At 46.6% G+C, this 14736-nt stretch overlaps 1 protein-coding gene, 1 long non-coding RNA gene and 1 other non-coding gene across 7 annotated transcripts; 2 read left to right on the top strand and 1 right to left on the bottom strand.

Moving 5' to 3' along the window:
• Nucleotides 1-822: 822 nt before the first annotated feature.
• Nucleotides 823-6405, top strand: LOC125519731 (catalase isozyme 1). Of its 2 annotated transcripts, none has more exons than XM_048684475.1 (8): nt 823-968; nt 1116-1212; nt 2104-2381; nt 2843-3619; nt 3754-3843; nt 4011-4078; nt 4179-4272; nt 6346-6405. In XM_048684475.1, the coding sequence occupies exons 1-8, from the start codon at nt 954-956 to the stop codon at nt 6403-6405; spliced, it is 1479 nt and encodes a 492-aa protein (XP_048540432.1). In that variant the 5' UTR covers nt 823-953. The 2 variants fall into 2 exon arrangements, with proteins under 2 accessions (XP_048540432.1, XP_048540431.1); XM_048684474.1 differs by lacking the exon at nt 6346-6405 and adding an exon at nt 4404-4688.
• LOC125526202 lies at nt 4883-5097 on the bottom strand. Its single transcript, XR_007291618.1, has one exon. It is a non-coding gene; the product is annotated as a small nucleolar RNA U3 (small nucleolar RNA).
• A 422-nt stretch (nt 6406-6827) lies between the features above and the next one.
• Nucleotides 6828-11445, top strand: LOC125523599. 4 transcript variants are annotated; one of them, XR_007290300.1, is made up of 6 exons: nt 6828-7376; nt 8887-9145; nt 9226-9327; nt 10250-10382; nt 10551-10752; nt 10848-11444. It is a non-coding gene; the product is annotated as an uncharacterized LOC125523599 (long non-coding RNA). The 4 variants fall into 4 exon arrangements; XR_007290299.1 differs by having other exon boundaries at nt 8884-9145; XR_007290297.1 differs by having other exon boundaries at nt 6830-9145; nt 10848-11445.
• The last annotated feature ends 3291 nt before the right edge of the window (nt 11446-14736 follow it).

The following is a 14736-nucleotide window of genomic DNA, read 5'->3' as shown; positions in this document are numbered from 1 at the left end:
ACCTAAATATGCTGGTATAAGTCTTTGTAGGGATTTCACTATGGACTACATATGCAGCAAAATGAGTGAATCTACATTCTAAAATACTCCCTTCGATCCTTTTTACTCCGCATATTAGATTTTTGTCAGGTCAAACTTTGTAAAGTTTGACCAAATTTATATAAAAAGGTACAAACATTTACAATACCAAATATATATACTATGAAACTACATTTCGTAATGAATCTAACAATGTTGATTTGGCATTGTAAACGTCAATACTTTTTTCTATAAGTTTGGTCAAAGTTGGGATATTTGACTTCGGACAAATCTTATATGCGGACTCAAAAGAACCGGAGGGAGTACATCTATATACATCCGTATGTGGTTCATAGTGAAATCTCTACAAAGACTTATATTTATGAACAGAAGGAGTATCATGCATGACAATAACTAAAGTATTACATGATACTAATATTTGATACTATGCATTAGGAAGATAGTATAATACACTAGTATCATATGCATGATACTAATATATGATACTCCCCGTTACAACCAACCCCATCATCGGCCGTGCCGTGCCGCGAGAGGAAAAATAAACAAATCATCACCGACTTTTGTTCCATCTGCTATCCATCCATCTCTAACCAACGCCCCCTATCCCCCTATCTCTATCTTTCCATCCCCATCCGGCGCGATGATGCAAGCAAACCGATCACTAGCGGCGTACGTGACGGCCACGACCACCATCCGCGCAGCCCACGCCCGTCTCCCCCACTGCGCGCGGGGCCCACCCGCCGGCCCGCCGGAACAAAGGTGGGCGGCCCACCAACTAGAAAAGGCCGACCCGACCCGCCGCTTCCTTCGCCCATCAGCTCTCTCTCTTCCTTCTTCCTCCCCCTCTCTCGACCTCATCGCCCCCCACCCCCCCCCCTCCGGACACGCGAGCGCCCGGGTCGCCGGCGCCGGCCATGGATCCCTACAAGGTAGCACCTCCCCTCCCCTTCTTCCCCCGCCGATCCGGCCTCGCCGGCCAGCCGGCCGGCCCGGATCGCCGGTTCGGATGTCCCTGTCGCCCCGCGATCCGCTGATCTGACGCGCTCGGTTCTCTTGGTTTCTTGTGTTGTTTGCAGCACCGGCCGACGAGCGGGGCCAACTCCGGCTACTGGACCACCAACTCCGGCGCGCCCGTCTGGAACAACAACAACGCCCTCACCGTCGGCCAGCGAGGTCGGTAACCCACCCCAACCACCTGCCTCTAAGCGTAGCTTAGCTTAGTTTGGATCACCTCTCTGGTGGCCAGATTCGGGGGCTATTCGGCTCGATTGCCTCTGGATCTGCGAAAGTTTCCCTCTGCTGTGGCGTTAGCACCCTGGCCTTGCTGTCAATTCACATGCCGTTTACATCTACTACTAGTATTCGATACATTCACCTACCGGCTTAGGTTTGGTTCCTGTAAGCGCTTGATTGAATTCTGTGGGCGCTCCTTGTAGCTTCATTCGCAACACGCCGTGCTCCGTGGTCCAGCCTGACAAAACTTTTGTTGCAAACATATAGGAAGCTTGATATTTTCGTCAGTCACTGTCATGCCATAGGGTTGCTCAATCAACGGGGAAGCTAACAAGCAATACCTTTTTCACACGGCATGGCATGTCACGGTCCAGTCATAGTAATTATCCGATCATGTGAGATGGTTGGAGGCTCCTAGATAGTGATCTGTCTGGGCCGTCTGGTGGTCCGTTACTCTTCAGTGCATTTGCTCATAGCACTAACCTGATGTAGGTAGGGGCCAAGTTCTGCACCCACAAGAAAAGATAATCTTACAACAATTCATCTATGTTTGGCATAGCGCAAGCTTCAAAACTGGTTCGAAATCAAAGTTTGATTGTTCAGCATAACTCCCCAACTTTGAAAGCGATTGGAATTCCAAACTCCAAACATGGCTGTCTGTCGTAACAAAATGCCAATTTTCCTGAAAGTGATTGCAAAAGCTACCTGAAGTTGCCCGGTGTGATTTTTCCTCTTTTGTATCTGTAGCTATGCCCAGAAGCTTCTGCTTTTCTTATCTTCTCCCGTGGATAATTTGTTACTCGGCATAATGATGAATTCTTCCTTTCACAGGACCTATCCTTCTTGAGGATTACCATCTGATTGAAAAGCTTGCACAGTTTGACCGGGAGCGTATCCCTGAACGTGTTGTTCATGCACGGGGAGCCAGTGCTAAGGGGTTCTTTGAGGTGACTCATGATGTTTCTCAGCTCACTTGCGCTGATTTCCTCCGGGCTCCTGGGGTTCAGACCCCGGTTATTGTCCGGTTCTCTACCGTTGTGCATGAGCGTGGAAGCCCTGAGACCTTGAGGGATCCACGTGGTTTTGCAGTGAAGTTCTACACCAGAGAGGTACTAATGATCATTCTTAGTGTCATATTTCATGTTACCCTTTTGAGATGAGATTATTATTACAGCTACTTTATGCTGTGTACAATCACATTTGAGCAGTTTATCTTCTGTTAGCATGTCATTCGCCATAATGCCTTTTTGTCCAAGCCTGTTAAATAGTAAAAGACTCTTTAGCCTGTTTTAGCTGGTACAGTAAAATTCTGGCTGCTTTGAATGCCTTTTTAGTTCTATCAACAATTGCCAGCGTGTGGCTATTGGAAGATGGAAGTTGAAACCATAGCACATGTTCCATTATGTAGTAGTATAAATTTACCATTGTTTATAAGGATTGAGTCCTCTGCCCCACCTTATTTTCCCTTATGTAGTAAACTGTTTATCATCTGCACTTGGATAATTATTGCTGCAGACCTTTTCAGTCAACCTGTAAGTTTAACTGACATCTCGTGGCATGCATTTTTCAGGGTAACTTTGACCTTGTTGGGAACAATATGCCTGTGTTTTTCATCCGAGATGGGATGAAGTTCCCTGACATGGTCCATGCTTTCAAGCCAAGTCCAAAGACCAACATGCAGGAGAACTGGAGAATAGTTGACTTCTTCTCGCACCACCCGGAGAGTCTGCACATGTTCACCTTCCTCTTTGATGATGTTGGCATTCCACTCAACTACAGGCACATGGACGGTTTTGGTGTCAACACCTACACCTTAATCAGCAGGGATGGAAAGGCGCACCTTGTTAAGTTCCATTGGAAGCCTACATGTGGTGTGAAGTGCCTCTTAGATGATGAAGCCGTTACTGTAGGAGGCACCTGCCACACCCATGCCACAAAGGACCTGACTGATGCTATTGCAGCTGGGAATTACCCAGAATGGAAGCTTTTCATTCAGACCATTGATGCTGATCATGAGGATAAATTTGACTTTGACCCTCTTGATGTCACCAAGACCTGGCCAGAGGATATCATCCCACTGCAACCAGTTGGACGGATGGTGCTCAACAAGAACATTGATAATTTCTTTGCAGAAAATGAACAACTTGCTTTCTGCCCAGCAGTCACTGTCCCTGGAATCCACTACTCTGATGATAAGCTGCTCCAGACAAGGATTTTCTCCTATGCTGATACCCAAAGGCACCGTCTCGGTCCAAACTACTTGATGCTTCCTGTGAATGCCCCGAAATGTGCTCACCACAACAACCATCATGATGGCTTAATGAATTTCATGCACAGGGATGAGGAGGTACATTGTTCTTTAAAACTTTTTCATCCCCTTCTGCTTGCATGATGCAGTATTTCCTCCGATTGACAGAAATAATATGTACGTAGTTATATTTCAAGTTCACTGCATTTACATATATTTGGCTTGATTTCCAGGTGAACTACTTCCCTTCAAGGTTTGATCCTACTCGTCATGCTGAACAGTACCCTATCCCTCCTCGCGTTCTATCTGGCTGCCGGGAGAAGGTATGCAACTTGGAATGACAGAATTCTTGTCTACTACTGCCATTCGTCGGCCATTGAGCCATAAGAACTGTTTCCAGTTATTATTTATGACTAAAATACTCTGTGAATTAAAAACCCACCATGTGTTTGACAAATGGTTTGCTACATTTGTACTTTTGGAACTGCAGTGCATCATCGAAAAGGAGAACAATTTCAAGCAGGCTGGCGAGAGATACCGTTCCTTCGACCCTGCCAGGTTCCATCCCAAACTCAGTTTGATTTGTTTCAAGTCTTTAGGCACATAGAAGAAATCAAGCATCGTTGCTAACCGAACTGTTTCTTATATGAAAACACAGGCAAGACCGTTTCCTACAGCGCTGGGTTGATGCGCTCACTGATGCTCGTGTTACCCATGAAATCCAGGGCATCTGGGTCTCATACTGGTCACAGGTACATTCTTCTGTCTTTTTATTCACTCCCAGTTGCCAGTGGGTGACCATGCACACTGCTCTACTGTTATTTGTGTCTGTATCATCTAAACACACTGAAACCAACCATGCTTTTTACCAATGCTGTTGCAGTGTGACGCATCCCTCGGGCAGAAGCTGGCATCGCGGCTCAAGATTAAGCCGAGCATGTAGATGGAAAAGGAGGAGGGAACCAGTTGCTCACCCGCTTCGGTTGGCGTCCATCGAGCCAAGGAGGGTGCAGCATGAACTGAATCTGTCTCTGTGTGGGTGTAGCCATGAATAAAAATGTGTAATGAATATTGTATGTAATACCCATGATGGTGGGTGTTGTGATACAGTTCGTCTGTCGTATTGTGTCTGTGCAAAAGAGAAAATAAAAGACAATGTGTTGGTTAATCTTTGCTGTGTTCCATCTTCAGTCTGATAGTAGAAGTTTTTGATGATCCACTTTTGTTTGGCTTTCCTGCCACTGTTGTATCATAATTACAGATGTGGTAATTGCCATAAACAAAAGTGCACCTAATTTCAGATCAAGAGATTTTTATGCTACTAAAAATTTTAATTAGGAAGGCAAAAAAAAAAGATTTTGGAGTCTGTCAGACAACCTCTGGGCCACCCTGCACAGGCTGAGCCAGGCAGGAACGATCCTCTACAGCCGTCGGATCCATCAGATGAATCCTGGCCGTTAATCACGCTCTGGCCCAGAGGTCAGAGGTCATCAACCAGACTTGAGTGCTTGCCTCCTTATTGGTAAAGGATGCAACGGTACGAGCCTATAGAACAGATCCTGTTCAAGTAAGGTCGTGCTACAAGCTGCAGCGCCTCAACTTATAAACCGGTACCTCTCCGCGTGAACTAGCGAGGTGGGACTAATATAAGGGAGCGCGCAGCAGCGCAGCGCCTCCTCCTCGGTCGCAGGCTCGCGGCTTAGAAGGGCTCGTGGGCTGTTGGCCCATGTGGTTGGGCTGGAGAAGACATGCAGCGCGGCCCATCTGAGTTGAGATACGATACGTAGACAGAGATAGGCCCATCTGAGAAATACTTGTCCTGCTGTAGTATGGCTTTTCTTTCTTCCCTCCCCCCAAAAAAAAGAGTATGGCTTTTCTTTCCTGTGAACTTGGATTATTATTTTCTTTCCTGTACGGCAGTTGCATCAGCTTTTCATTTCCTTCCCGAGATTTTGATATTTTTTTCTTTTTTTGTCAAAGTATATGAGAAATGTTTTTTTGGGCGGGGATACCTGAGAACATTAAGTTGTTTTTCCAGTGTATGCGTATTCTCTTGTTAGCTCATCGCATTACTATTAAATATTAATAAAAACACCCATGCGGCATGCACTTCTTCTCTTTGCTGGCTCGGTTCTTCAAAGTTACCTCTGTTGCTGCAGTTTCAGGCTCAGGGCTGATTCAAAGAGGGATGAATGAGCTGAGGACTGGCTCGGTCCGTGTACTTTTGTTGCATTTCCAGCGCTCATTTTCGAAGTATTGTCCAACATCGGCTCAGCCTCAGCTTCTTGCTGCATGTTCAAGGAATAATCATTGAACTTCTCTGAAGTTGCTGACCCTTGCATAAAAAACCAACAGATAATCTACAAAAACAGCCACCTGCTCTTCCCTTATCCATCCTCAACTTGCCATTTCTTCCAGCGGGCAGAAGGCATAGAAAAGCTTATCCTTGGCTCCCATCAGGCAGTTCTGGTTGTCCATTCATTGCGCCGCGCCTTGATGGATCGCCGGGACCGGACCTCCTTGGGGTTTCAACACCATGGATGCATGTGGGAGCATGGGACCAGGTGCAGCTCCAGTTAATCAGGGTCAGCAAGTCAGAATTCGGTCTGATGTCACAAACAGGAAAAGGTTGGTGCTGCTATTAAACAGGTGCATCGCTATTTCTGTACAGGCCTGAAAGTTGGGGGTGCAGATATTAGACATGTAAGTTAAGTAGATAATAACAGTTAATAATTCAGTAATGGAGTGTATGTACTTATGTATACCTGGATCATATGAACACACACACTGTAACCAACCAATGTTTTTACCAATGCTATTTGCAGTGTGACGCGTCCCTCGGGCAGAAGCTGGCGTCGCGGCTCAGGATGAAGCCGAACATGTAGATGGGCAAGGAGGAGAGAAGCAGTCACTCACTCGCCTTGGTGGGTGTCGATCGAGCGGGCCAAGGAGGGGGCAGCATGAACTGAATTTATCTTTGTGTGGGTGTAGCCATGAATAAAATTGTGTAACATTGATATGAATAATAAAAGACAAAATGTGATGGTTAATCTTGCTGTGTTCCGTTGTTCAAATCATAATTTCAGATGTGCCATAGACCGTTTAATCTTTCATAATCAAAAGTGCAGCTAATTTGCAGTTGTTTTTACTAGCCTGAAAACTTAAAAGTGCACGCGCACTATTTGATCAACTCAAGCGGCCGGTTGTTGACCGCACGATCGCGTCCTGATCTGAAGCGTGCGTCAGGTGCGACCTGGTCAGGACCGTGCAGGCGTACACACAACCCACCTTGCGACACGTCAATGGCCCCACAAGCCGTGGAAGGGAGTGGACGGTTCGAGCGGCGCACAGACGACTGTCTCTCCCCGATCCCTTTCTCTCCTTCATCTCTCCTGTTCGTTGTCAAAACAGAAATCCCCCACATCCCATCGATCAGCGGCAAAGAAGGAAGGGCACGGCTGGCGGGGAATCGCCGCCATGACTGCGTGCAAAGGGGAGATTGGTGCAGTAGCGGCCAGGCGAAGAGATCTCTTTGTGGATCCGGCAACTGTGCGGGCAGTGACAAAAAAGACTAGATCGGCAAGGCGGGATGGACACGGTGAGGCGCCACCATCCGGCGGTGGGCGGCGGCTGCGGGGGCCCGACGTCGTTGCGGTGCTCCAGCTCTTCGGCGCAGGAGTTCGCGGGGCTGGCGTCCGTGTTCCGGCGGCGGCTGGTGGTGGGGACGACTATGGTGGCGGCCGACTTTGGGGCGTCATCAGGCTGTCCCCAGAGCTCGGGCGCTCGCTGAGGCTCGACGTGCCTGGACTCCTCCATCTGCGGCTTCACACGATGCCTGGACTCCTTCATTGATTCGGTAATTTGATGCCTGGACTCCTTTGGTAGCTTAGCTTCCTTCTCCTACTTTTTTTTATCAACTCTTGGTTGAACAAACAGACTACTACTGCTCAACGTTTACGCATTAACAGCTGATTTCTGTCATTCCATTCTCCTCAAGGGATTGAGTTGCTCTTTCAGATCCGTCACGCCATTTTGCTAAATTTTTCAGAGTTCAAAGCTTTTGGATTCTAGCCAAACACTATACTACTGAGGTAATATCATGCAAAAAAGAAGCACTTCAGCCACAACTCATTTAGGGACCAGCCGAAAATGTTGCACACACACATATTCGCGCGTGGCCGCAGAGTTGCACGCTCTAGTTGGTATAGTCGCACACGCTTGGTCGCATAGTTGCACACTCTTTGGCACATGCCCGGCCGTGTAGTCGCACATGCACGCCCGCGGAGTTGCACACCCTCGTCCGCGTGGTCGCACATGCACGCCCGCGGAGTTGCACACTCTTGCCGGTATAGAAGCACATGCCCAGCCGTGGAGTTGCACGCTCTTGTTCGAGTAGTCACGCATGCACTCCTGCGGAGTTGCACACTCTTGTCGACTCTTGTCGGCATAGGAGCACACGCCTGGCCGCAGAGTTGCACACCCTCGTCCGCGTGGTCGCACATGCACGCCCGCGGAGTTGCACACTCTTGCCGGTATAGAAGCACATGCCCAGCCGTGGAGTTGCACGCTCTTGTTCGAGTAGTCACGCATGCACTCCTGCGGAGTTGCACACTCTTGTCGACTCTTGTCGGCATAGGAGCACACGCCTGGCCGCAGAGTTGCACACCCTCGTCCGCGTGGTCGCACATGCACGCCCGCGGAGTTGCACACTCTTGCCGGTATAGAAGCACATGCCCAGCCGTGGAGTTGCACGCTCTTGTTCGAGTAGTCACGCATGCACTCCTGCGGAGTTGCACACTCTTGTCGACTCTTGTCGGCATAGGAGCACACGCCTGGCCGCAGAGTTGCACACTCTCGTCCGCGTACGTAGTCGCACACGCACGATCACGGAGGTGCACACTCACTTCCAAGCAGTCGCACACGCACGGCCACAGAGGTGCACACGTGTGTCGGCACAGTCATGTGTGCGTGTGGTTCTTTGGTTGCACACTCAAGTGTGCCCTGTTTTCAAGTGTATACGTGAGGAGTTTGTAGATCTAAGCAGTTCATATCCTAGTTGGCTTTGCCACAGTTATGCAGTTTCACAGGGAATGGCTATCGGCTAGTTTAGTTTTGGCTCCAGTGCCTACATCATCTTCAGGCAGTGTGTATGCTGATTTTTTTTTGGTTGCACACTAATGTCTGCCCAGTTGGCCATACAGTGCATCAAGTTGCACACAATTTTGTTTTGTTTGGTAGGTGTGCTTTGAAAAATCAGCATGAGTTGCTTACCTCATGGCACTTTTTTGATATCAATTGTTCTTGCTCATTTTTTCTTTATACATTTGGTTGCTGCGACTAATTTGTTTGTTCGCTTTTTTTAGCAGACTAAAAATGGTTGTAGAAGGAGATGTGGCTCCTAGTGAAGGATAGGCATGCTCGCTTTTTCATCGTTTTTCATTTATCCTTGTAGCAGTTTTGTTTTCAATTATAATAACTATTATTTTGGGGTTTTCCTACCATGTTCTATGTTTTGTTTGTTTTATGCAGGGGTCTGCAAACTGTTCTTCTCGGCAGAATTCGAAACGGCATGCCGATCGGCAGTCTCGTCGTGTTGATATCGATAGGGAGGTAGAGGATGATGAGGTAAGTATCGAGCAAGCACTGTGGGTGCATTCCCCTTTCCTGCATACACACACAAGTAACTTCTTCCATGCATCCTTTAGGTTGGTGACCAATTCTGCATTGTGAAACGATGGAAATGGAAGGCGGCCGCGCTGGTGGGAGTTGTGTATGGAGATGGCACATCGTTTGCAACAGTTGTTGAGGTAACATGAAATGGTATTAGGCATTTTTCTTTTCTTTTTTCTACACAAAGAAGCCTGGGATGTGATTTTTTTACACAGGTGCATAAGAACCAGCTAGGTACTGGCATCCCGAACTTTTATAGTTGCACAAAAATTAATTAAGAGTTGTTATCCTCAAATTTTCAAATAGTTGCACAACGGTATCATACGAGTTGGCATCCTCAACTTTCGTAGTTGCACCAGAACCATTTTGGAGCTGGCAGTCTCAGCTTTTTAAATAGTCCCACAATAGTATCACTGAGTTGGCATCCTCAACTATTTTAGTTGCACAAGAACCAATCAGGAGTTGGCATCCCCAACTTTTCTTAATAGTTGCACAACAATGCCACATGAGTTGGCATCTTCAACTTTTTTTTGAGGGAGGCATCTTCAACTTCTTTACTTGCACAAGAACCATTAAGTAGTTGGCATCCTCATGTATTCACATGCATGCACTTGAATGTAGTTGCACTACTTATTTGCAAGATTGTAATCTTTTAGAATTCACTATTTTTTTCCATTTCTTGTGTCCAGACATGCTAAATTCATCAAGTTCATCAGGTCAAAATTCATTACATAGTTGAACAAACATGCAATATGAATTGCATGCAGGAGTACTTGCAGTTGCACAAAATAGATGATCTAGTTGCACAACAACTAGTATAAGTTTTTCCATTTGGAATTTTGCATACAAAATTTTAGCCAAACCAAAATGAATCTAAAATTATATGAGTTGGCATCTTCAACTTTTTATGAGTTGCAGATGCCAACTACTGAAATTCAGACCCCACAAGTAGATGGATATGGCAGTGTTGTCAGTTGCACACTTGTGTTGGTTAAGTTGCACAGATACAACCCAGAGCTGGTTCATTTTTCTAAGGCTTCATTTTTGCATGATGTGTAGGTTTTACAGGTTATGGGGGTAGAAGAGCTGCTATAGATTTGTGCACACAATTCTCAGCTACAAAGTCACATATACTACTGTGTGGAAAGATCAAAGGAAAAAAACACTTCCAAACCAGATTCTTGTCTAGTAGGTAGTTATCTTTTCATAGTAGCTACAACACTTTTTTTTGCTACATGTACATCTGTTCTTCTGCATTATGTGTGAATAAGATTCTCTATGTGCACTCTCCTATATTTTTGCACATTTTCCGCGTTTTGTTACACACATGTTGTAAAAGTTGGCTTGTCCCATGATGTAGTTGCACGAAAATCAGTTAAAAGAGCACAAGTACCAGATCTCCCCGTTTTAATCTCTGTTTATGCTATCTTCAACAACTATGGAGAAGCTACTTTTGCAAAGAGAAATTTGGTGAGGGAGAAAGGGAAAGGCAAGGAGGAAGGACCTGAACAGGAGGAGAAAGGATCACCTCTTTTTCCACCCTTGCTGGTGCCTACTGCCTGGTACGTTCTGATCTATCATCCCTCTCTCTTCTTTTTTTTGCACCAAATTGTTCCAGTTCCACTCTTATTGAACTTTGATTCATCTGCCATGGCAGCTCTAGCAATGGAGATCCAGACATGAAAACCCCTTTGTTTCATGGGTAAGAAGGTGGGGCAGGCAGAGGCGTGGGGAAAAAGAAGTTGGTGGTCAGAGGGGCGTGAGAGCTTCAGGAGGGGAGGGAAGGGCATGTGATGGCCTGGGGACCACGTCCAATGTGTGGTTTGTTGGGTTGACGCGCCTGTTGCTACCGGGGAAGGGCTTTCCTTTTCTGAGATGGGGGGGGACAGGATCTTTCCTTTCCTAGCGGCCGCCGGGGAACGCTAGGGAGCAGCCGGCCGCTCCTAGACGCTCCCTTTTACTAGATCTGGAGATTTTCTGCAGCTAAAAAAGTCATCAAGGAAGCAAAAAAAAGATTTTTGAGAAAAAAAACTTTGTGTGTGTGTGCGTTTTTTTTTTTGAGAAACTAAAAAAATATTGTGTAGTACGTCAGACAACCTCTAGGCTACCTTGCACAGGCAGAACGATCCTCTACAGCCATCGGACTGCAGGGAGGAGTGGGGAATGACCCTTTGAACCGAACGCATCACGCTAATTTTTTTAAATAATACATTTTTTTTATTAATTTGCAAAAATATTACGCTGAAAAAATAATTTAGGCTACCAGTCGGCCTGCTGCGGGCTGACGGTGTATTATTTTTATAAATTAATTTTTCGGCATAATATTTGTGAAAATTAATTAAAAATATATATTATTTAAAAAAATTAGCACGCATCACAACTTATTTTTTCAAGGAAAGCAAGCCGGTAAAGTTTCATGCAAATCGAACGGAGCTGAGCGAGTGAGATGCATAGACGGAAGCTCAGCCCATCTGAGAAATACTTACATTCTCAAAAAACAATTCTGAGAAATACTTGTCCCGTATGGCTTTACCACCCTAAAAAAGTATGCCCTTTTCTTTCGTTGAAACTGTTTTTCATTTTTTTCTATGTAATTAGTTTTATTTTTGTTAAATACTACTCCCTCCATCTCATAATGTAAGACTAGTGTCGAAAAACGTCTTACATTATGAGACGGAGGGAGTACCTCCGCCTGGGTTTAAAAATTGTGACATCCCTAGTTTGACAATACACTAGGATAGCTCTTCTTGTTTGCATCATGTTTAAACTTCAAGATTTTACCGAAGTACTGGGGGTTACCGGAACACTCCCGGGGGTTTAATGGGCCTACATGGGCCTTAGTGGAGAAGAGAAGGGGCGGCCAGGGCAGGCCGCGCGCCCCCTCCCCCTCTAGTCCGAATTGGACAAGGAGGGGGGCGGCGCCCCCCTTTCCTTCCTCTCTCCCTCCTCCTGACGCGCCTTCTCCTGGCCGGTCGCCTCTCCCTCCCTTGCTCCTTTATATACGGGGGAGGGGGCACCCCAGAGACACAACAATTGATCTCTTTGGATCTCTTAGCCGTGTGCGGTGCCCCCCTCCACATTAGTCCACCTCGGATATATCGTAGCGGTGCTTAGGCGAAGCCCTGTGTCAGTAGTAGAACATCATCATCGTCACCACGCCATCGTGCTGACGGAACTCTCCCTCAAAGCTCGGCTGGATCAGAGTTCGAGGGATCGTCATCGAAGCTGAATGTGTGCTGAACTCGGAGGTGTCATGCATTCGGTACTTGGATCGGTCGGATCATGAAGACGTACGACTACATCAACCGCGTTGTGCTAATGCTTCCGCTTTCGGTCTATGAGGGTACGTGACGACACTCTCCCCTCTCGTTGCTATGCATCACCATGATCCTGTGTGTGCGTAGGAAATTTTTGAAATTACTACGTTCCCCAACACCCCGTTCCTCCGCTTTGTAGTTAGGTTTTGGATTTGTAGATCGTGGTGCGCCGTTGGGGTGGTGGGAGCGGCGCCGAGACGAATAAGTCTGCCTCAGCTTCACTCCCACACCGGCAGTGTCGTTCATGGCGGCGTCTCGGAGTTGATGGCATCGTGTGATTGCCTATCCTTCGGATCGGTTCTGTTAGGGTTCATGGATGATGTCGGCGAGGCAGCGACGGCGACTCCATCAGGTGTGTCTCTCCTTTCTGCTCTGTTCCCCGTTGCTGTGGCGTTGTCTCCGACGTCATGGTGGAGCAGAGAGGTTTTGTCATCCAGGAGTACGCGCAGACGGCTGTCTGCGCAAGTGACAGCTGGAAGATGGTGCATCCCGTGCTGGGTTTGTGGTTGGTGGCTGATAGTTCTGGTTTCCTCCTTCGACGTCGTTGTCGTGCTGGGGTGTCAGATCTAGAGTTCGATGGCGTGTCCGGGGACATGTTGCCCCGGTCCGATTCTTTCAACGGCAATGGTTTTGCTTCTGACAAACTACTTTCGAGGTCCGTAAAGCTGCTGATCAGCGATGGAGCCGCGTCGAGCTCGGGTGAAGAGGTGATCTGTTTTCTTTCCCTTTGGTGGCCACTTCGATGGTGTCGGAGGAGAGGAACATGCGCTGATATTTTGCATAGGATTATCCTATTTTTTTCAGCCTTGTAATGTCGGTGCTTACGTGCCTTGTAACCGGATCTTATTTTATAAATGAGACACGTATTACCATGAAAAAAAATGAAAAAAAAAAGACAGCAGCCGTCTAAACCTTTGTACATGCCCTCATTAGCCTAGACGAGTGAATTAGGCAGTGTGTCATTCATAATTGATGACTGAAACTCTGCACCGTGACACAGCCATGGTACATACCTGTGCCGTGGCATGCCTCCTACGGTCCTATCTCGTACGGCGTCCTGGTCATTTTTATTTTATTTTTTTGAGGAACCGCGTCCTGGTCTTTCTTGCGGGGCAAGTGGGCCGGCCCGCGAATTTAACACCAGCCAATACAACCAACGATGGCCTGGATACCGAGCCCACTGAGCGCCGTCCTCCGAAACAATTTCGGCTGTCGCGGCTCACTAGCGCGTTGGCTAAGGTCGTGGGCCAGCGGACGAACGCGACGGCCCAGTCTGGGAATAAACTAACGCAGCCCCTGGAAACGTTTAGCACCACATCGCTTGGCTAGAAACATTTTACGCGGCTTAAATAGCCCAGGTGCCGACGTTTCCATCGCCGAGGACGCAGAGCTGATTCATCAGCTCAGCCGAGGCGAAAGCAGTCGCTACGCACTTCTGGCCGGGCCTGTCCTGGCGGCCTGTGACCCTAGGTCTCTCCCCTGGAGGTGCAGGGGGTTGGAAGTACGGTGCGATGTTAGTCTTTTTTTCCCTAATATTTATTACTTTTCTTTCATAATTTTGCAGGTTGTGCAACAGGTGCACATGTAAAGTATAAAATAAAAACTAAAAATAAACAAACTTTTTTTCTTTACCTAATATTTTTTCTTTTCTTATTAGTCTTTTTATTTTTTTTTAATTTGCTAATATTACTCTATTTTACTAACTCTAAGCTCAAAATCTAATAATTTGCAGGTTGTGCAATAGGTGCACATGTTAAAGTCTAAAATAAAAAAATGAAAACTAAAAATAAACTGAGAAAAGAATGTTGGTGGCCAGCCGAGTTTGAGAAAAGAATGTATCCAATAAATGCTTATTTTTGGCAGGAATAGCAGAGAAACTAGTTCTTCTTTTCAGTGCTCGTATTATTTTCTTAGTTCGTACTACCATCTTTCTTTACTTGAGAAGAAAATGGTAGATAACAACACCCAGCCATTACTTACAAACGTACTGCCCATGCAGCATTGTCAGCAATGCAAATTAAATTTGTCCAAGGAAAAATCTTAGAGTTATTGATAATAAAAAATAATTCAAGCATACGGTGCACAGATTCAGGGGCTATTCGGCTCGATTGTCTCGGATCTGCTGTCAATTCACATGCCATTTACATCTACTAGTATTCGATATATTCACCTACCGGATTAGGTTTGGTTTCTGTAAGCACTTGGTTGAATGCTGTGGGCACTCCTTGT

Source organism: Triticum urartu, chromosome 7 (assembly GCF_003073215.2).
Source record: "Triticum urartu cultivar G1812 chromosome 7, Tu2.1, whole genome shotgun sequence".
Taxonomy (NCBI): Eukaryota; Viridiplantae; Streptophyta; class Magnoliopsida; order Poales; family Poaceae; genus Triticum; species Triticum urartu.
This window is presented reverse-complemented; position numbering and strand designations above follow the sequence as displayed.